The 23,200-nt window shown below is 38.8% G+C and overlaps 1 protein-coding gene across 3 annotated transcripts in view; it reads right to left on the bottom strand.

Annotated features, from left to right (window-relative positions):
• The window catches only part of PDE4B (phosphodiesterase 4B), a 585,958-nt gene that overhangs the window by 3,073 nt on the left and 559,685 nt on the right, over positions 1-23,200 (bottom strand). For 2 of the 3 annotated variants that reach the window (XM_003265198.4, XM_003265195.4), the window contains 8 exons: positions 16,387-16,480; positions 10,214-10,392; positions 8,738-8,836; positions 8,434-8,598; positions 6,254-6,353; positions 3,862-4,016; positions 3,647-3,769; positions 2,742-2,924 (listed from right to left, as the gene is read on the bottom strand). In XM_003265198.4, the coding sequence (XP_003265246.1) occupies positions 2,742-2,924; positions 3,647-3,769; positions 3,862-4,016; positions 6,254-6,353; positions 8,434-8,598; positions 8,738-8,836; positions 10,214-10,392; positions 16,387-16,480 (1,098 nt within the window). Of the gene's footprint in view, positions 1-2,741; positions 2,925-3,646; positions 3,770-3,861; positions 4,017-6,253; positions 6,354-8,433; positions 8,599-8,737; positions 8,837-10,213; positions 10,393-16,386; positions 16,481-17,108; positions 17,626-23,200 lie in introns of those variants that run through there. The other variant, XM_012506621.2, reaches the window with a different exon arrangement.

The raw sequence follows: 23,200 nt of genomic DNA, 5'->3' as shown, positions 1-23,200 counted from the left end.
CTGTTATGGTTTACTCAGGGGCTATGCATCCTGCATGAGCTAGCAGTGTGGCCTTACGCTGGCCTCCTCATTGTTGGACAAACAGGAAACACTGGGGGTGGGGACAAGTAGAGAGAAAGAATAGGCACTAGTTGAATGAGGGAAGGGAATTCCCCTGCCACGGTCTGGGGAGCTAAAGAGATGCTGCATTGGGATTTAGGGGTAGATGGGCAAAGGGCACCCACCCATGGGACATTATATAGGTCTCTTTCCACACTACTGGAAACTTTCCTTTATTAACATGCTGGTATTTGGCCAGTCATTTAATACATCCAAGTTGTACTGTACACAAGAACTGTGGTCATATGTGACTCTTTCATAAATAAAATATATATATATGTATGATATGTGTGTGTATATATATATATATATATATATATATATATATATATTTTCTTATTCTTCTTCTTTCTGGTGCTTTCCTAGCCTTAAAAAAGGAAGTTTCACAGCAAAGTCAGGGAATCTCTGATCTATACTGGTTACAAAAACTCGACCATACATGATTCAGATATTTCTCTCACTTCCACCCACCCCTTTTCCCTCCCTTTTACTTCTTTATGTGTGCTTAATGAATGTTAGAGACTATTTTCAAGGTGTTTTCCAGGGACCCAAAATAACAAGCTCAAGGTAATGGAGAAAATTGAATAAGCTGAACACAGTGCAGTCATTTCCTTTCTTTGCTTGTTTTGCTTCTGCTAAGAAATGCTGAGAATCTTTTTGAAAGGTAGCTTCTAGTTATTTATTCCCTAGATCACAGGACGAGAGAGCTGTATGAATCCTGAGAGGACTCAGTAAAGAGCTTTACTGCTGGGCCAATCAGACAGTGTTCATCAGAGCCCATCAGTGGGAAATACCAGAGTGGATAACGATGTCATGGCAACAGGAAGACCTGTCCCTAAGATGGAGAGTGAAGAGCTTTGGATGAGAGAGCTGCTGTAGTGGACCAAGAGGAAGGTGCTGGGAAAATATCTACTTTATCTAGCTTGCAAGACTGTTTGGGGGTCCAAGTAAGATAATGTATGGAAAATGTGTGAAATGCTCCACAGAACATCATATAAACATAAAACATCACTGCTATTAATAAAAGGGTGTTATTCCTCCTTACTGATTCATATCTTGTTCCACTTAAGCCTTTGGGCTATTTGAATTGACCCTCATTAACAATGTTAACTTGCATTTTTACAGTATATTAGACTTCAGAGCACTTTCACAGATTTTTTTTTTTTTTGAGACGAAGTCTCGCTCTGTCGCCCAGGCTGGAGTGCAGTGGCGCAATCTCGGCTCACTGTAAGCTCCGCCTCCCGGGTTCACGCCATTCTCCTGCCTCAGCCTCTCCAAGTAGCTAGGACTACAGGCACCCGCCACCACGCCCGGCTAATTTTTTGTATTTTTTAGTAGAGACGGGGTTTCACTGTGGTCTCGATCTCCTGACCTCATGATCCGCCCGCCTCGGCCTCCCAAAGTGCTGGGATTACAAGCGTGAGCCACCGTGCCTGGCCTTTTTTTTTTTTTTTTTTTTTGAGATTGAGTCTTGCTCTGTTGCCCAGGCTGGAATGCAGTGGCACCATCTCAGCTCACTGCAACCTCCGCCTCCTGGGTTCAAGCAATTTTTCTGCCTCAGCTTCCCGAGTAGCTGGGACTACAGGCACACACAACCATGCTCGACCAATTTTTTGTGTGTTTTTGGTAGAGACAGGGTTTCACCATGTTGGCCAGGCTGGTCTTGAACTCCTGACCTCAGGTGATCCGTCCACCTCGGTCTCCCAAAGTGCTGGATTACAGGCGTGAGCCACTGTGCCCAGCCGTTTCACAGATTTTTTAAACTCATTTAGTTGGGTTTCTCTAAGAAGCAACAAAATAAAAATCGCAAAGGAACTGTACATTAATATTACAAGTATATGCAAATTAGGGGTATCCAGGTAGTAGGGAAGGAGGATAAATACTGAAAATAAACAATCCAAATGTTTTTGGGATAAAGATCTTGGACAGTCTATTAACTCATTCTCAATCTCAGCTACTCGGCTCAGCCCATTCGTTTTCTTGAAAAATCTTTGTATGGATACTGATACTTTCCATTGCTGCATATTCTGCAGCTATTGGCATCTGGACATTTCTGTATTCACCTTCTCCAGACTATTGTCCCCTGTCCTAAGCACACACAGAATGTGTTGCTTTGGACACAACCAGAAAATGTCAGCATGTTCTCAAAAGCATAGAAGAATCCTTGGGAGGGAACACAAGACAGGGCTTTGACTATGCGGTAAAAGAGACTGCCTCTGGTGATGGTTGCAGCGGGCTTGATTAAGGACAGAAGATAAAAACAGAGGGCTGGAAGCAAGGATGAGGAGTAGAGCTCTTGAATGAAGACAGAGCTAGGAGAAATCCAGAGGGTTGGGATGGAGGAGACACCGATGTTCATGTTATTCAGCTGGATTTGCTAACGTCAGAGACAACTATCTAAATGATTTAGGGACACATAGTCCAAATTTTGATGGGTTTCTGATGACTACTTATCCCCACCCTGTGAAACTGAGTGTAATGGAGAAGTCGCATGAGTCCTGATTATAATGGAACAAAATGCGTAGTTGTCTCCTTATCATTTCATATATACATATTCTATTGGAAAAACGGAATTACATAGAACCCTCCAGCTCTATAATCAGCAGAGCTCACAAAAACTTTGAAAATCTCATATTAGATACCTGGGATTTTTCCACAGAAGCTGTGTGTTTATCACACATCGGGCTAATTTCCATTCCCCTCTCCCGCTCTTTGTCTCCCTGCTGGAAAAATTCCTCCATGATGCGGTCTGTCCATTGCCGATACAATTCCAAGGACTTGGTGGGGTTGCTCAGGTCTGCACAGTGTACCATGTTGCGAAGGACCTGAAATCATCAAGTTTTGGAAATCTCATAAAATTAGGTGTAAATACTGCCGGAACATCTCATCCCTCTCATCCTAGTACGCTTGGTACTAAACCCGAGAACATTTTAGTTGCATTATAATTATGACGTATGCACCAAAAAAAATGGAATTACAGTGGTGCTAGCCTGGGTCAGTTATTTACCTTTATAGAGTCCCAAAGGGGAAAATGTGTGTCTTCTTAGACCGACAGTCATTGAATTTAAAAATTGGAAGGAACATTAGAGGTCAGATGTTGCTATCATTTCCTTTTCTCAGTTTGGAAAGAATGCAAAGAATTACTCAAAGTAGATAACTTCATATTTTCCACTTGTGGAAAGAGAACAGCTGATGGCAATTTGTATATCCAAAACAGACCTAACAAACTTCAAGTCAATGGGATTTAAATCCAAACACAAGCTTTTGGAACCAACAGTCACGTATGCCCTATTACAAATAGATTTTGCAATGTATTTATATAACTAATAAGCAATTCCACAAACAGGGATTTTTTTTCCTCATAAATTAGAGGATAAACTTGAATGTCCATTTTCCTTAGCTTGTTCTTAAAATAAGCCCTAAGCTATAGGAGTAGCCTAGGATATACCAATAACTGAATTTATCTTTGTTTTCTTTTTCTAATTGTTGTTCAGCTTAGTTTGGTTTGGTTTGGTTTTGTGTTAAATCAAAGACTTTCATCAAATACCTGAATGCGATCGGTATAGTTGTCTAGGAGAAGAACTCCTGAACTTGTAACTTTCTTCGTTTCTACCATTGTCTTCAGGTCTGCCAGCAGGCTCATATGTTTAGACATATCAGTTGCTAACACCTTGGGTAAAAAGAAAATGAAAACTCTTAATAAATTCAGTCTATCAGAGAGAATGGCAGTAAGTAAGGAATGTAGAGAGGCTAAAGTCTTACCATGTCAATAACCATCTTCCTGAGTGTCTGACGCTGCTTCTTGGTGAGATTCATGAAGATGTCACAGTGTTCTTCTTGCAGCAGTTTGAAACCCACAGCAAGGTGATGATTTTCCAACACAGATTCATCATTATACATCAAAGCAAGTTCTGAATCTAGTAAATCAGACCAAATGATGACTTCATTAAAAAGGGATATGATTTGAATGTTGGCATTACCTCAAAGTGAAATCAGACCTAGTTCTCTCCAAATTATTTCAAGAACCACCAGCTACATGCCATTCCCTCTTAGAGAAGCAGTGGCCCTCTACAAACAGAAGTCATCAGTTTCTAAGCAAAAAATGCTTCTACTGGTGTATAAGCTTTCCCTGTGATTAAAATTCATTGTATTTTAAATCCTTTCACTCCTTCTATATCTCAGATGAAGAATTTAATATCAGGTAAGGGCATTCCCGAGCAGCTAAACCCTATTTTTATGTGTCTTCAAAAATTCTGTACTTTGGAAAAGAACAACGTGAAAGTGCCACTAAACTTTATGAATTGTATTGAGATTTTCAAGCTATATTCACATTTTATATGCTCCCAAATCTCTGGCAATTGTGAATTTTGGATTGTCAAAGATAATGCTTGATGTAAAACTTCATTTTACCCAAATAACGTCACTTTTTAGAGCTTTCTATTAATACGATACTAAACATTACTACTTTTTGGGAACAATTCTGATGTCAAATTTTCTGTCTTTTGGCTCTCTCCACCAGAAATTGCAATATCTGGAAACCTAAGCTGCAGCTTCCAGCCTGCCTTTTATATAGAAGAATCACAGGCATCTTTTGTTAGGCAGAAGTCTGCTTGAGAATATGGTCATCAGACTTATGAAACCACATTTTCTCTTAATCAAGAATACCAGACAAGTGGTGGTAAAGTGTTACTTAATTACAGGTTCTGTTATACATATATCATTGCTTTAACAGTGTGCTCTTAGTTACAACCTCTGAGGAGTACTCTTGTTTTGTTCATCCTGTGATCAAGGCAACAGATCTACAAGCAGGCTTTATATGTTGCAGTGCTATAGGTGACTGTAGTAGATAGACCATTTTTCTGTGTGAGGCTAACTGGCCTATATATGGATTGATTCATGACACCGCACTCTACCAACTGATATAATCCATGCAGACAAGTAGCTGCCCCAACATTTTGTTTGTTCAACAGAAGAATGAAGTAAAAGAACCCAGTGTACTCCAAACCTAGGTCAATCAGATATTCTTCAGATAAAGGTCAAGGACTGATGATCAGGACTCTTTTACAGCAAGTAGCTCAAAAAGCATTGCTAGAAAACTGTCAGTACTTGATGTTATTCATGACTGCAATAACCAATATTCTCAAAGTACTTAGATTTCCAGCACTTAGAGATAGTGCATTATTTGAGAGAATGAATGGATTTTCAAAGGTATGAAAACTAAACATTTTAAGCATGACAAAAGCTTTGAGTATGGCTTGGGATCCTAAGGCTAGACCACCCCTGGTCACTCAGGTCATTGCTACTCCCAATCCATAATCAAATCTATGCAGTTGGAAGAAAATGTATGGAACTTTTTTTTTTTTTTTTTTTTTGAGACGGAGTCTCGCTCTGTCGCCCAGGCTGGAGTGCAGTGGCGCGATCTCGGCTCACTGCAAGCTCTGCCTCCCGGGTTCACGCCATTCTCCTGCCTCAGCCTCTCCGGGTAGCTGGGATTACAAGCGCCCGCCACCGCACCCGGCTAATTTTTTGTATTTTTAGTAGAGACAGGGTTTCACCGTGGTCTCGATCTCCTGACCTCGTGATCCACCCTCCTCGGCCTCCCAAAGTGCTGGGATTACAGGCGTGAGCCACAGCGCCCAGCCAAATGTATGGAACTTTTAATGACGCTTCCTTCTGAACTGTGGAAACTCATTCCTGTGCTTTTTATGGCATCTTATTTTTACTTGGAGGTTCCCATGTGCAGATTCAACATTTGTGGCTGCTTCCCAAGCAGATAGGGACAGTAGTGAGTTACTATGCTCTGTGCGAGAGTTTTGCATAATATAAAAAGTCATTATCATGGGATCCCCAAACCTTTTATTGTTCTTTATGAATAATTCCATATCTGTTATTCTTTCCTTACATATTGTATTTGCCAAATTTTGAGTACTTTTCATGGCTCCCCTATGACCCTCTCCAAGTTCTCCATGCAGCTCAAACATTGTGTTGCCAGACTGGACTGAGTATCCATGAAAGGCCTGACCAGTTTGAGAGAAATGGAAGGATTGCCTCATTATTATCCTTGTGATTATCCATAATGAAAACATTAGGAGGAAAAAAATTAAGCAGTGAATCATACAATTATCTGGAATGACTGCTCTAGTGGTGAACTCACTTGTGTTGATGAGAAACTGATTGGAGACTCCAGGATGATCAACGTCATGGATGGCAGCTGCAAAAATGGCAGCCAGGATTTCCAAATCTGTGAAGACAGCCTGTCGGGCAAATAAACACATTTAACTCCACATCCAATTTGCCTATCCTGCTTATTCAGTTTCATCTGTAAAGTATCCTGCTTTATTCTTGTTGGGAGAGGGATTGTTGATTTGTGTAATATCTCAATATACTAATTTAAGTAAATGTAGATTCTGTTCATCATCATAAAGTCTCTGATGTGAAAGGGATGATGGCCAGAGCTCAATCTCACATCAGGCCTAAAGGCTGATGTTTGGAAAGATATCAGCACAAATTTCATGGAGTATGTAAACGTCTAATGTTTGTTTCTTGGACCAGTGGTGTGGCAGCATGGTGCTTATGTAACACAAGCAGATACAAGTCAAAGAAGCAAGTCAGACGGGCTCTGCTGTGAGACATAACAACCTTCATATATTCTTACCTGAATAACTTAGAGAAAAATGGCCAAACTCCCGACTCATAAGATAAGCAATAAATTATTTCCCAAAGCTAAATTTATGGTGTGGTCACAAGCTTTTAGATATTATATTCATTCATTCAGTACATATCCACTAATCATTTACTATGGGCAAGATTTGAGAACCTTTCTAAGAAGTGAAACCTGAGGCCCCACTGCTCAATTCCTTCACGTCGTGTCATGAAGGCTTCTCTGCCCCCACCCATGCACAATGATTCAAACCTAGTATTAATAAGGCATATATTGGTGCTCATTCTAGGGCTGAAATGTCTTTCCTCATCCGCTGTGATTAGTTAAATCTTCTGGTCCTTCAAATGCCAGCTTGAGGTGGGTTTCCACCTCTCCTATAAAGACCACTCACATTACTCAAGCACTCACTGAGCTCTCCCTTTTCTAAAAAGTTTGCAGCACTCATGGCCAATTTCTGGCCACACAGTAGGTATACTATTAATAACAGTGGGCAGTTGATAAATAGTGTTGCCTCACTCTATGATACTTAAACAGGGTATAAAAACAGTACTCTTTCTCTCCTTCAGAGGGATCAAATACCCTTAGCTCTATCTCACTTTCTCAAGATTTCTTGGGTGTCTTTTCTTAGAAAATATGCAACTCAAGCAATACAGTTGTGGCCAATCTTTTTTCACCTTCCAAACTGAATCTGTAAAGGTGAGGCTGGATAGGGCATGGCCAGTCTCTTCCTGCAGTGGTCCAGCGCATTTTGGGAGTACTTGACCATCATTTTCATTTATCAAGTAAGAGTATGACCTGCTGTACATATTGTTGATGATATGGGTATACACAAATGCATTAATCTATGAAGGAAGGAGCCACAGCCACCTTCTCAGAGTTGGTATGGCAAATATGAATATTGTTTCTCCTTGTTTCAGCATTATTAATTCTTCTGTTCTAGATTTTTAGTTACTACTTCTTCAACACATTGCATCAGTTTTATAATTTTTTAGGAGAATAAGCCTCTGGATGCTTATTACTAATAAGAAATATAGACAGTATTTTATATTTCTGTGATATCCCCCTGGGAATATAATGCTCTATATATACCTAGGGTGACGTTGGGCAGTTCAGATAAGTAATTGCATATTGAGAATATACTATCTACCAGACACTGAACAAGACATTTTGAGGCACGCTGCATCCCTTATTAGAAATACGATGAAGAATAAGACATGATTCCTGCCCTGAAATTCTGTTAATTGCTTTATAGTTAAATATTTTTAATAGTAAGAGATGTAAAGGGAAGGTTACTCTGATATTAGAAAGCAAAACAAGTAGAAACGTCATTCATTTTTTACAAATAGCTCAGTTAATGGATGTGATAAATTTTATAAAGAACCTGTTCAAGTATGCAGGGTGGTCTAATTACTTTAATTTTGTAAGTATATTGTATATTGTAAGGCACTTTTTAAATTTATTTTATTTTATTTTTTTTAGAGACAGGGTTGCCCAAGCAGGAGTCCAGGGGAGCAATCATAGTTCACTGTAACCTTGAACCCCTGGGCTCAAGCAATCCTCCCAACTCAGCCTCCCGAGTAGCTAGGACTACAGGGACATGCTACTACATCCAGCTGGTATGGCATTTTTGAAGGAGGATGGGCAGGAATGCAAAACAGATCATAACTACTCACGTCTAATGCTGGCGTAGAAAGGAGAACATGGGTCGACTGGGCTACATCAGCAGCGTGCAGGCTGTTGTGATATGCCACGTCAGAATGGTAATGGTCTTCTAAAGTCATCATGTAGGTTATAAATGTGTCAGATGAGATTCTGAATGTCTTTAGGAGGTCTCTTTCCTATGTTGTAAAATGGATTAGGACATAAATAAGTGGATGTCCAAAAGTTGAGGAAAGTTAAATCAGAAAAGTAAGATGGAAAAAAAAATCATAAAGAGCCATCCAATTGGAAAGCCAGTATTCACTCCTGTTCACTCACCTGGAATATAGCATACATGATGCATGTTAGGGGCCTATTGTGGGAATATCCAGCCACATTAAAGATGTTAAGACCCCATTTGTTCAGGTCTTCCAGCTCCTGTAATTAAAAATATGAAGGAATTTAGGAATAAGGAAAGTTGTGCTAACATGCCTCATTCTTTTAATCTTTTTTTTGGACACTGGCTGTTTAAGTCTTTAGAGTGTCTCCTTAGAGTGCTTTAGTTGTGTGAAAATCTGAAAGTTAAATGGCCTAGGAGGTCGGGTGTCTTCTTCATGATAGCTACAAGTTTCTGAACACTTTTTATTCAGAAAAAGGAGAGTATCTATTTATAAATTTAGTTGCTGACCTATATTGGACATGCATCATTCTTCAACCAATGTTGCTTTCAAAGGTGGCCACAAGTGAATAGAGATCACTCTAGTTCAATGTCCCTGTCTCTCCCCTTGCTGCTTACTGGCCCATTAGTGACAGCTGGAAAACAGTCTCAGGGAAAACTCCTCTGCCCTTTGGTTATCATCACTGAAGGCCAGATCAGGAAGACTCAGCTGTCAGAATGTGCATAAGTCAACCCAATGTAGCGTAAAAGGTCATGAAGAATGCCAGTCACGAATTACATCCTAGGGCTCCTGGGCCACAGATGGACCTGGAAGAAACATCACTCAGGCCTGTGTTGTGAGATTATTCCAAGGTTACCTGATTTAAGGACCAATTTATTTCATTCTTAATAACTATCCAGAGTAAGTGATCCAGGCTCTCCACCATGACTTGGCCTAATGTTTAATCAACTTTCCTCTAATGACAGCTTTCAGAAGGTCTTACTGCTCACAGTAAGCTCATTTCATATTCTCACAAGGCTGAGAGGACCTCAGCAGTCACTTTGTGTGGCCTCCTAAAGGATGTACGAATTCTTTCTATGCCTCCCTCCACTACTGGAGTTTGGGCTCCAGAGTCAGTGCTGTCAGTTTCTCTTTATTTCTTTTCCAGCACTACCGATTAGTGCAGATTTTCCCATTGGTCCTTGGCATACAGTCCCTGAAATGTCCTCTGGGATAATTCAGACCTGCCTATTGACCTTTCCTTGGATTTTCCCCATGTCTCTTCAGAAGGATTCTTCATTCATAATAAACTGTCCATAACAAACCTAATTCAGGAAAAAACAAAAAAAAAAGTGGTTCTTTGGTATGGAAAAAGGATCTTCCATCAGATGCCCCAACAATGGCATTCTTAATAACTACCCAGCATAAGAGATCCAGACTCTCCCCCAAGACTTGGTCTCATGTTCAGTCAACCTTCCTCTAATGACAGCTTTCAGAAGGCCTTACTGCTCACAGTAAAGTCATTTAATATGAGCTTCCCTAACACAAAATGTAGTAATAATGCAAAAGCAATCCATACTATTTTCTAAAAGGTATACGGTCATCCATCTGCTGTAAAGCAGAGAGCTACATGCACAAAACCTGAGCTTATACACACCTTGGCCAGGTGATCTTCATTTTCAGTGTTGACTCCAAAGCGTGAGATGCTTGTATTGTTTAAGCTTGAACTATGCATTAATTTCTTCACTCCACTTATCTGGGTCATGAGCTGCTGCTTTTTCTTTTTCTCCCTGTCTTTCTGGGTAGGAGATGGGATCTCCACATCATTCTGCTTGTCTGCAACAGACAAAGGAATATGTTTTTCAGCACACGTGTCTATGAGAATCCACTCCAATATTCAAAACAACTCTAACCGTCTATAACAGCTTTAGAATCTTATAAAATCTTGTAGCACTATTTCACTGTATCTCTAGGGTAGTTCTATGAAGTAAGTGTGAAAAATATAAAATTTGGTGAGAAAAATAAGAAGATTTGTTGTTCCATGTTATTGCTGGGCAAATTAAGGCCGAGAGGAGCTAAGTAACTTGTCCAGAAAGCAGCAAAAATAGGACCCAAGACCAAATCTTCTGTTTTCAGTGTAATTTAGGAGTGTATAAGGAGTATACACTTACACATTTGCAAGGTGGGGCACCAATACTTATATGTAGATTTTTAAATAAAGTGATTAACATATTTTTGTATAATAAAATGTTCATCAGATTAATAAAAACAGGCTTCATGATCTGCTCATCTTATTTTTACTTAAAAAAATTTAAAAATCCATATGGCTTTAGCAAGGGCTCAGTTTAAATAAGCAGTATATATGTTAGAAATATAAATGGTTCATAATCCTCAATTACTTTAAGGGCTTGGTTTATTACCATTTGAGGTTTAGAGGAAGACTATAATTTCGGTTTTATTTCATGCCTGGTGTCTATTAATTCTACCAATAAATAATAATAATAAGGCCTCTTGTTTGTAATAAGCATTACACTTATTAACATATTTAAGATTATTATTTATGATACTTCATAATATTTTTTAAAATTATGTTACAACAAGGTAACAGTAGAGCTAGGATTAGTGAAAAAAAAAAAAATGTGCCTACCTGCTTATAGAAGCTCTTTCCTTTACATTGTGCTATTAAAAATATCAGCCATCAAATATTCCATTTCACTTCACAGGGAGATGTATCTTCAGTACTTCTGAAAAAAATGCATTAACTCTTTCAGGCCACAGGGATGCTGGTGGGTGCACAGACGCAATTATTAAATTGCATAAAAACTACTTTATTGAACTAAATGACACCCTGTGGCTGAAAGAGTTAATGCAGCTTTCCAAAGTACCTACATTTACCTCCACTAGTTACAGTGAAAATTAGTAGGAAGACAACTTTGCCATTTGAAAATGACATGCTCCCAGATGGCATTTTGGGATCTAGACGATTTGTTTTGACTCTTGCAGATAATGGCACAGTCACATGTTTTCCCCAGAGACCTCTGGCTGCTCATAGGCCCCTGTGGATACACTTCATCAGAGAAAGCGGATACACTTCATCAGAGCAAAGCAAGCACAGTGAGACAGTACTAGCTTCGTGTATACCTCACCTGCTCTCTGTGGGACTGAAGCAAGGGAATTATCCGTCCCTAACATATCAATATTGTCTCTAGGTGTCCACAAGCTCCTACACTCACAAGCCTATGACTTTTGCTTAGGAAGGAATTTTAGTGGTCATCTCAATTAGTTTAGGGGTTTCTAACCTAGTCCAGCATCAGAAGCACCCAGGAAACTTCAGAAAAATACAGATTTATAAGCCCCACCCAACCCTACTGAATCAGTATTTTTTTTTTAAAGATTCCCGAGTGACTTGGATAATCAGAGTCAGGTTTAAGAACCAGTAATGATCCCACACTCTCATTTTTCAGATGAAGTCAGCAACTTGCCCAAGCTCAAAGGGCAACTTATTTAACAGATATTTATTTTGCAATTACTTTGCTTCAGACACAGTGATTTAATAGTATAGAACCCAGGCCTTGAGGTTCCTGTCAAAAATCTCTTTCCTGCCACACAATCTCTGGCATAAAACCTATATATTATATTAGTTCGAAATTACTTTTCTCTCTGTCACTTTACTCCTAATAATTACTACTTTTTGCTAAAATGAAAGGCCACCATAGGGCCTGCCTTTCTAACCACCATTCTTCACCTCCGGTTAAAGAGGCTCTTAGATTCTCCTGTGTCACTGCACATATAACCATTCCTAGGACCAGCAGCCTTTTCCCTTTGTTTAATTAAAGATTCCCTGCAACAGTGAGTAATTGAGCTGAACCACTACTGTGTCTGGAATACTGCAATAATGAAGAAGACCATTATTCACAAATAGCGCCAATTTGACATTAATGGGTATTTCCCTATGCAGGCACTGGAACAACTAATAGGTTTCCCTATTCTGAATTTCCTCTATTAAATGCTTAGCCAGCACAGTGTGGAAATAATCAGAAACTCAGACTCAAAAATATCACAATAAACACTGAGTGAATTTACATTTATGGAATAGTCAGAATACAGTGAGCAAACAGTTGGCCTGTGTAAAACAAACAAAAAGCGGATACAAAAAGTAGTCTCATCCAAATTCTGTTACTGGCATAATTTGAGGCTCATGTCTTGCTAGATCACACTTTTCAATTATGCAAAATTCCTAAGCTCTTTTCCTTGCATCTTGAAAATTCTAAGTTCTAGGTTTTGAGAGGGTAAGTAGAGGATTTAAAAGGATAACTTTTCTCTGTTCATGAAAATATTAACTAAATTGTAATGTAACATGTAAAAATCTTGCATTATTTATTCTCCTTCTCCCTATGTCCTGCTTTATTTCCCTTGAAATTAGACACTTCTATTTCCCCTTGTACCAGCAACTTGGAGCCCATTATATGACAGCATCAATGAGTGCCTGGACTGGTAAATATAGTCTACTGCCTGCCTTTCTCCCTGTCCTCCTGCACCACTTTTTTTTTTAAAAGATAGGAGCAACACAAGTTTCACCTATCTCTGGATTAAGGGATTTCCCTCCTCCCTGGATGACACATTTTTAACATTTAATGGCTCTTATTGAGATATTGCTCTTCAAGTTTAAGGTAAATTGCTAAGATCTTCTTAGTTTGTGCTCACTGAGGTGGTTGCCATGGTCTTACAGGAACATTTTATATTATTAGAAACTGTTAATACTTTTTTTTTTTTTTTTGAGACAGAGTTTTGCTCTTCTTGCCCAGGCTGGAGTGCAATGGTGTGATCTTGGCTCACTGCAACCTCTATCTCCTGGATTCAAGTGATTCTCCTGCCTCAGCCTCCTCAGTAGCTGGGACTACAGGCATGCACCACCATGCCCAGCTATTTTTGTATTTTTAGTAGAAACGGGGTTTCACCATGTTGGCCAGGCTGGTCTCAAACTCCTGACCTCAGGTGATCTGCCCATCTCGGCCTCTGAATGTGCTAGGATTACAGGCGTGAGCCACCATGCCCAGCCTGTTAATAAACATTTTGTTTTTAGCTCCAACAATCCTGATTCCTAAAGACTTGTTTCCAAAATGATATATGTATTAGTTAAGAGTCCTTATGTGATTTTCTTCTATATGTTCTGCGTTCCTAACAGCCTTCTTTCCTCGTTAAAGGATTGACAGGGTATTTAGGTCTAGATGTCAAGAAAGCCAAGTCCTAGTTCTGGCTGAGGAAAGTATTAGCCAAATGATCTTGGTCAAGTTACCTCATCCCTCTGGGTCCCCAGTTTTCTCTCCTATAAAATGAGGGAATTGGACTACAAGGTTTTAGGGTCCCATGCAGATCAGAAAGTTTATGAAGAAGGCTTCATGGTCTTCCAGGAACATTCATCATGCTCACAGGATAAGACTAAGAGTTCCATGCCTTTCACTAGCAGTCTGGAAACAAACTTCGTTTATTTGTTTTTTGAGATTGTCAGATTACAAGCCTAGGGTTCACCACAGAGAATCTAGATGGCCAGGTATGTCTTAGCAAAACCGATAAAGTCAGTTCATATCAGAGTTATAGTAACTTAGAGTTGGAAGGGATTTGAGATGTCATCTATACCAGTGCTCCCATTTTACAAGTGAGGCAACTGATGCATCTTTTGTTAATATTATAGGTTTTTTTCTTCCTATATTTTCTCAAGAATATTTAAAATTGTAATCTGCCTATCTAGTCTGTTTGATGGGGTTTACCACATACACCCTCAAACATACACCCACTGACACACACCACCCTCTTAATGCTAAGAGCCTATAAGGATTGAGATTGTAATAACCTTCCTCAAAAATTTGTTCTTGAATTTAATTTTTGGAACAATGAGAAGCCAAATGACTGGTTTTGCTCAAGAGATCTGCCTGAATAGCAAGCAGAATAGGCAAGAAAGTTGACATTTGCTTCATCTTGAGACAGTGTTGAGACTCAGAGCTCATATTTAGCATCTTTTTAAATTTTTATTTTTTCCTACTCTGAGGAATGAATCATCTTTATCATCTTATCAGCTTTCTTTCTTGGTAGCCTATGGTGATAAAAAAGATTAATTAGTAGACTAAGATATTCTTGTTGTCCTTGATAAGCAGATATTGAAAGAGACTACAAACGAAGAGGACTGCTTAGGTCCAGTCTTGGATGATTAAGGGCTCAGAGATTTCATATAACTTTAACTCCAGTAGTGAGTGTCTCTTCTGAGAAGTCTTCAAGCCCTCATATTTTAAAATGCAATGCTTACGAAGACAAAAATGGGTTCTTGCAGTTTTGATTTTATTCTCCTCTCCCACAGTCATTAACCTGTAAAATGTCCCTAAAACAGCTCCCAGCTAATGAAAAATCACTGGGCATTACACAGAGCCGGGTGTATCTGAAATGCTCAGCAGAAGATCCTCATCTTCAAATGGATAAAAGGAGAAGAAAAGGATCAGTATTTAATGCTTTCTGTAGAGTTAGATTCTGGGCACCTCTGGGAGCTAGGATGGATGAAAATTCTTCTCCTTTGTTCTCTGACAAAGGCGTTGCAACTGCAGCTGGAGAAAATCAAGTGCTGCAGACACTCACATACTAGAAACTGTTAGAAAGGCACTTGTTAATCATGTCTGGTGACCATCCACTGCAGAGTAATGCAGTAAGCTCTGTATGAGGCTGCTCAAAGAGAGGGCTGATTGATCTGCTGATAGCAAGAACTGCTTTGGTGTTAGAGAAATAGGATTGATTTTAGAAATAAAACCGGAAAAGGTATTTGTTTCAATAAGACATCAAGGAAAATGCTCATTGATTTAATGCTATATGGCTATTCCAAAAAGAAGAGAGGATGCAGTGTTCAGCTGTGAGAATGGGTCACTTCCCTGGAAAATGAGGTTTCATAAGCAAGCATAATTTCAGTAGCAATTTAAAGTCAACAAAATCAGAATCTAAATGCTACCCATTTACTTTGATGTACAGATTTGCAGATTCTGTAGGACTTCTTAAATCAAAATAGTCCAAATAGGTTCGTTATACAAAAGTGCCTTTAAGACTGAATTCAAAAATCCCAAACAATCAAATAATATGCATGACAATAGTTGAGGACCATTCATGCAATCCTTTTGGTCAGCAAATCATGTGTTAAATACCAGTAGTGTAACAACAGAGAATAATAGATAAAGCATCAGATTGGGAAGAGAATGAGGCTGCTTGCAGAAGATTAAATCCTTCAGATAATATTAAAATTCTCCCCCTTACCATCCATTTATCTTTAATAAATAACTTAGCAAAGCAATAGTCAAATTATTTCCAAAGCTTATTCTCAAGGACCAAATCACTATAGAATTATTCCTCAACCATATCCCCTACAAAACATCATAGAGGAAACCTTTTGCTCAAAGCTCAGTTATGGAAGGAACTGAAAGGCTACCATGTCAGAGGAGCCAATGGAGCTGCCTCTAGGGCTTGGGTGATTGGATTTCCCTCATTACTTCAGAGGTCTTAGCAAAGATGGAAGTAGGCAGGCAGACAAGGTGGGGCTGAGGGACATTTAAATACAATTAGCCCATAATAACCCTCTGTCTGGGATGGGTATTTTAATTCTTTTTTTTTTTTTTCTAAAACATGATCTTCCTGCTTATATTTTTTTTCTTTTGAAGACTGCCTTAGTTATTATTTTAAATGGATTTCTCTATGACTCAACTCCATCCCAAATTCACATGGGGATGTTCTTGATAGGTTGTAGAAATTAATTCTGAAAACCCCAATTATAAAACAGGTTTTTCCCAGTTAATATCTTACCTAAGAAAGTATTTGAAATGTATTCAGACACCTGGTTCCCTGATCGGCTCATCTCTGAGAGGTGTGTCAGCTCCCGGTTCAGCATTCTTTTGAACTGTTTATAAAGAACAAAAAATGCATTAACCACTTTAAAAAGAGCAAATGTTCACTTTAAATGTTTCCGACTTTACTGTCCAGGAATCAAGAGGTCGGATGAGCACATACCATTAGATAAATAATACTGTTTCTACAAAATATATCTCTTCAATTTGAAATTATTCCAACGTCACTTTTGGAAAAGGGGTTTTCTTAAGATTTCTTAGAATTAACATCTGATTACTTTTGAAGATGCAAACATAGGAAAAGGAATTGTAATAGAGGTCGAGATAATTCCACTTGAAACTGCAACTACTTTTAAAAATACGTTTGTCTGAAATTACCTCTAAAATATAATTTAATAACCTATTTGGTGAGAGGAGATAATATGTGAAAAGTTTAAGGGAAAAAGAAAAAAAGCATCTTTTAAAAGACAGAATTCGGTAAAAAGAACAGGATTAAAACACAGCATAGTACACTTAAATAAAATGTAATATAACATGCTCTTATTTAAAAATAAGAGGTCCCAGTGGGTTAAATGAACACACAAATTAAATCATTACAGATGTCCTCTACTTCACAAAAAAACACACAGAGGTACGTTTCACATTTTATCAAAGACACAGAACACAATCAAATTAACCCACCTTGATGTAACCCCAAGATACAGATAACAAATAATTTGCCTCGGGCATTTTGGAATGCTCTCCTTGCCACAATCCACAAATCCCTTTGAAAGAATTCACAGTTCTGAGAGAGCAATCCTGAAAGGATCAGGAAAGCCCTGCAGATTCAGTGATAAAATAATCAAAACTTAGAAAAGACAAAAACCTCCAAAACGTATGGCATTTCCTAAGCCAAACAAAGCCCATCTTCGCACTCCATTCTTGCAAGAAGCCTATGCTCCCTGCTTATTTCCTGGCAGAAGAGAGTAATGAAATCAGGAATTGCACGAAGGAGCAAGAGCCTGTCCAAATGTATTCAGCTGGCTGGTTTGAAGCACTTATGAATTATGAATAGCCCTGGTGGCCGAAGGGGTTTCCACTCTTCTACATTAGTCCTACTCGGCTGAACTCTGCAAGGAAGAAGCAATTCTTCTCTCCTGAGGAGTTGCCAGACTAGGAAACACAGCCATCTTTTAAAAAGGAGAAGATTAAAATGGAGGAAGCCCCATGAATATTTAAGTAAATCTGAAGTCGGTACCCTCCCCCATTTCAACTAGGTGTTCCTTAACCCTCTCTCTCCACTGCAGACCAGAATTCTGCAGATGCAGCCTCTGCACAAAACTCCAACCTCTCTAATTGATCAAAGTGATGATGCATTTGATTAATCGACTTTCTGAACATTTAAACAAACATTTAAAAAAGGTTAGGACCGTGGCTGTTTTCAGACTAGGCTGCCGGTACAAAAGAATTTTTGTGAACTAGCTTTTTGGAGGACACACCAAGCGTGTGCCAATGCATTTAGCCTCTTTTCATAGTAAAATGAATGGGAATAGAATTAATTTATTTTATTTGAAAAGTACTTCCTATGCAGCGTGTAAGTTTCTGCCCTCCATCAGCTCATTAATATGCATATTAGATTGCATTCGACAAATGTATTAAACTCTTTTAACCTTTCCATCTAGGATCCAGAGTGTGTTAGGAAATATGAACATTCATTTACTGAAAGAATGGCGAATTGTTTGAGATTTAGTGTTACATCTTCTAACTCACATTAGAAATCTGAGGATTTAAATTAATTTTTATTTTATTTTAGCAATCCAGGGCATGTTGAGAAAGTCATTCCTTCCCTGCAGGTTTCTCTCTCCCTTCTTCCCAGCCCCTCCCTTCTCCTTGTCAGCGTTAAAGCAGAGGCAAGGGGAAACACTGGAGCTTTACTGCAGTGGGATTCCCCGCCCCAGGTTCATCCCATTTCCCTCCTCATCTTTCCCCTCTGTTACCCTACCCCTGTACTCCCAGGATTTCATTTATAGCAAGTTGAAGGAATAGCAAAGCACCATGGCAACAACCCCAACTTGCAATTGGCTCTTTTTCCTGTGAGGCATTCCCCTTTCAAATGAGCATCCGCATCCAACAATAGCTTTATTTCAAGCATCCAAGCCCGGGGTCATGCCATCGCCTGTGACTAGGAGACCTGGCTTTTGGAGGTGAAGCCAATGCAAGTCAGTATTTCTGCCTGCTGGCTCACTGCACCATGCATTGTTCTCAAAGATGTCCAATCATCCTCCTTCTGGGTAACCCTGCTTGCGTATGTGTGTGTGTTTCCCATGATACAATATGTTTGTAACCAGGCATCTCTGCATCAATCATCTCAGCTAGCGTATTTTACTTATTGAAACTCTGTGCAATTTTGAATCCCAGGTGAATCACATGAATTCCAAATTATTTAGTTTTAAAGACACAACTGCTCAGTCACAATGGCCTCTCATTTTAAATCCTCAAAAGACAGGCACCTAGGCTGAAGGCTCAGAAGCTGAAGAAAACAAGTTTATATGCTCTGACCGATAAGCTGAATTTTGGCAAAGAAGTAAACTTCAATTGGATCATTGTAAAAATATCTTGTAAAAAGCTTAGAGACAGATGATTTCTTCCATAATTTTCTCTGCACTAGACTTAGGCAAATATAACATTCAAACAATTGTCTCATTTTGGCTCCTTTAGTCTCTCTGAAATACTTAGGAATGTTTTAGAGTCAGTTAGGTTTGTATTAGTTCAATAATGCCCTTTTTTCACGTATTTGCCAACCATTTATTGAATACCTAAAATGATCAGGGAAAAGAGTGATGACATAGCAGTGAAAAAAAAAAAAACAAAAAACAAAGGAACAAACAAAAACTCTTCTCATGCTTTTAATCAGCTTTCATTCTAGTAGGAATAGATATATTAGGGCATGTTGTTTAACCACAACAGCAAACAGTCTGGAGAGGGTAGGACCAGTTCTTTATTAGCTATATTAGCATCTCTGCTCAGAAGATAGGAGCAGGTAGAAATTGAATCATAAAAGGCTATAAGGGGAAAGACTTCTCTGTTTATTTTCTTTCTATAGCCTCCCATTGCCACAGGACCCTGTTGGGATACATTGTCAATCACTTTCAATATGGGATCAGGGAGGTGGCTCTCAGCTGCAGGGCTGAAAATAAACCAAACTCCTCACCTTTCCCGCAGAGTTTACTGAAGGGATCAGTGTACTCATGTAAGTCATTAATAGATGAATATCACCTTCCTCCTTCCGAGGCCTAAACTAATTCTCCTAGGAGCCTTTTGCTAAGGGCATAGCAATGCTACCAAAAAACAAAGTCATCTTGAGGCAACCATAAAACACACAACCTGGCGAAGTATGCAAATGGCGGTCACTTAGTGTCAGAAACTAACCTAGTCCTTTAAATGTTGCTTAGCAACAACTGTTGGTTTTCCTCCTCCATAAGGGAGGGCCCAACCACACTGACGTGAAGGCAATCATTGCTCTCATCAAAAAGCACTTATGAAGGGCCCATTTATGTTGGGCTCTGTACAAACTAAGAAAGGCAGACGTGGCCTTCAAGGAGCAGACGGCGGGGGGTGGAAGGGTATCTTTTACATTCTAGTATATGTAGAGTCCAATTAGTATGACTAGTGTTTAACTGTGTGATGAGACACATTAAGAAATAGAATAGATATGAATTATGTTTGAAGTTAAGCCTGAGGAGACAGCTGAGGAGCTAGGCTTAGTTGGGCTTTCAGCATCTGACCCCCACATGCGAGTGTTTCTGTTGAGCCAGAGGCAGCCACAATGTAGTAGACAAATCTTGACTTTCCATTCTCAGCTCTCACTCTCCTGTGTAGTTACATCACCTCTCATGTGTAAAATGAGAATGATCAGCCCTAACATTTCATACTTGTATGATAAATTCTGTGGCTGCCTCCTACAGTTTGGACACATTACTTACCAGCAACCAAGACTTCCCAGAAAACAAAACTCCCTCTACATGACTGAGGAAAACAACTCAAATTGAAAATGCTTCAGACCATAACAAAGGAAGGGAAGCATTTATCATCCCTCAGAGTTTCATAGTGTAAGATTTTTGGAGTCTATTTATTGTTACATGTTTCATCCCGACTCGAAGGCAAAATAGCTCCTGGGTAAAACTGTGTCCCAGGGAGTTACTGGATTGGAAGGAAATGGGCATTATTTATTTTATTAAATGCAGTAGAGAAATCCACAAACAGGAACACATTATTTTAAAGATAAATGTGTCTCTACCATCTCATGTACACAGATACTATTTTCCCTAAGAGTCTGCCTTCACAGGAAAGCCCTGTTAACAGCCTACCTAGAAATAATGTCCCCAGAGGAAATGGCCAATGCCCCTTTTCAACACAGACAAGCAAAGTTTGTGAATAAACTCTTAGTAACAAAAAATTCCTCCAATGCCTTCTTAAGCTTATGCCCAACACTAGATTCACATACACTGCTAGAAATTGCAGATATTTTTTGAAAAGAGAAGAAGGTGTATTTTCTAGATACGTGATTTAATATTATTGACCTAGAATATACCTTTTCTATAAAATTGTCTGATTTTTGGAATAAGTTCCTTTAATAGTGAAAAGTTATGAGAATAGGTAATAAAAGCTAAAATTCAATTACACTTGATAGGAACATTTTGTTTGATGGCTTCAATTTTTCTTTAGTTTCAACACTGCATACAGAGATTATTTCTTCTGAGCCAGTTTCTTCTGAAGTGATAGGACACTTCTTCACTTTTCTATATTTCTCATGGGAGAATTAGCTTGAGCTTTATGCAAAGATCCGCAGGCAAGATAGGCACTATCTTGGTAATGAGTTCTTAGTTAAACTAATCACATAGGAGGAGTGAACTGGAATGATCGCAGGCTCTTCTCAAATCTAAAATTTGGGGATTTTATGTTTTTGAGAATACAACAGTCCAGAAGAATGATAACACAAGAAGCTAGTATAAAGCCCATGAAAGAGCTCCTTCTAAGACTAATTTAGGCCTGTTGAGGGTGACCTGAAAATCACTTAGGAGTGACTCTTCAGTGATTAAAACTATTCTTCACCCTATCAAAGACTAGCTAAAGCAGGTACCTTCTTCTCATGGATAATCTCAGGATGAGGTCAGTAGGAGAAAACTGTAAGAACAGAGAATAAAAAGGTGTCAAAGAGAGGAAGGCAGCCCCAGCAGTTAGTTACTCTTGTGGGTGGCCGTCTACGCAGGAGCCCAGCTGTGAGACAGGCGCCTTATTGTGTGGGATCTTCCTGTTTTTGCAGAATGAAACAACTGCCGAAGTCATTAAAGTCACAATGACTTTATTAGGGACTAACTTTTGACTCATGTTTTATACTTTGTTAGTCATAGCTTAAAAAGAATTCCCGGGCATCAGGAAAGTGAAGGGGCTGAAAATTCCTCCTGAAGGCACAGAATGCTAGTAGTGGTAGAAAGAAGTCGAAACTGCAGTGGTACAGTTTAGTGAGAAATGAAGTAAACAGAGTCTGTCCCTGTCTTAGCTCTGGCCCTAAGCAAATATGTAATCTTGGGTAAGCTGAATTAACTTCTTGGGGCTCAGTTTCTTTAGTGGTAAAATGGCTAGCTTCTAATCTTCCTTTTGACTTTCAGGAATTTTGCATGGGAAGAAATAAAGACCCAAAGAAGTAAAGCAAATCTAAGTTTTAAATGAAAAAGAAATAAACAGAATGAGGGATGAAACTCACAATTTCCACAATTCTTAACATTTCAGATTACTTGACAATGTGCATCTCACCTCTTCCCTCCTTTTTGTGCTTCCCTATAAACTCTACCAATCATTTGAAACTTGATGTCCAGTTTCTTTATTGACAGGTTTGTCTTATTTGAAAAGCAAGTGCAATTGAATTGAGTTGGTAACATGGTCAAAGAAGTAATAATGGACATGCAATTGTCTATTAACATCTGCTTAATCAGCTAGTGTTCCATAATGGGTCATCTTAGCAAACAAGTTCTGCTGTACTAACATCTGCAGCAAACCTTTGGTGTGCCAGGGAACAAACACAGTGAGATCATTCTCACTGTCCATGTGCCAAATCAGAAAGAAACTCTTCTAAACATGTTAGAATTGAGTGATTCTTTTCTTAACTGCTCGGCAATGTAGTAATCAATAAGTGAGTATCCAATGAAAAACAAGCATGAATATATCTACCATTATTCTGCATCAAAAATTATGATGAAGCAATGATAGAATCAATTCTACTTGCTAGTTAGAGGACAAGTATCTGCTCAAGTGACATATTAAAAGACAAAGCAGGGAAAAACCATTAATGCCTTCATACAGAATTGAAAAATATCAAAAGATCAAACAAATCTGAATGTAGCTGCTCTATAACTAATCTCCTAACTGAGATTAGGGCTTGAACAGCTCTCCAAATTATTAGATATTTCTTCTTATCTATCTAACCCTTTTCTGCTGTCCATTTTTCTCAGAATTTCTGAAAACTTCTCAAGAGATGATATAACACACATTATTGGAATGCTAAAAAATTGATGTTTCCTAGACCCAAAGTGATTCCCATAAGAATGTTTATAGCACTTTCTCATGATCCAACATTCTCTCAACTCTGAAAGTTGCTGTAGTGATGTAATCAAATGGACAAAAGATACTGTAACTATTTATACCCAAAGACTGATATATTCACTATGCATTTTAAACTATATATATAATATTTATAAACTATATTATGTTTCCACATATGTAAGGTTGCCAGATTT

The sequence above is a fragment of the Nomascus leucogenys genome, chromosome 5 (genome assembly GCF_006542625.1).
Source record: "Nomascus leucogenys isolate Asia chromosome 5, Asia_NLE_v1, whole genome shotgun sequence".
NCBI lineage: Eukaryota > Metazoa > Chordata > Mammalia > Primates > Hylobatidae > Nomascus > Nomascus leucogenys.
This window is presented reverse-complemented; position numbering and strand designations above follow the sequence as displayed.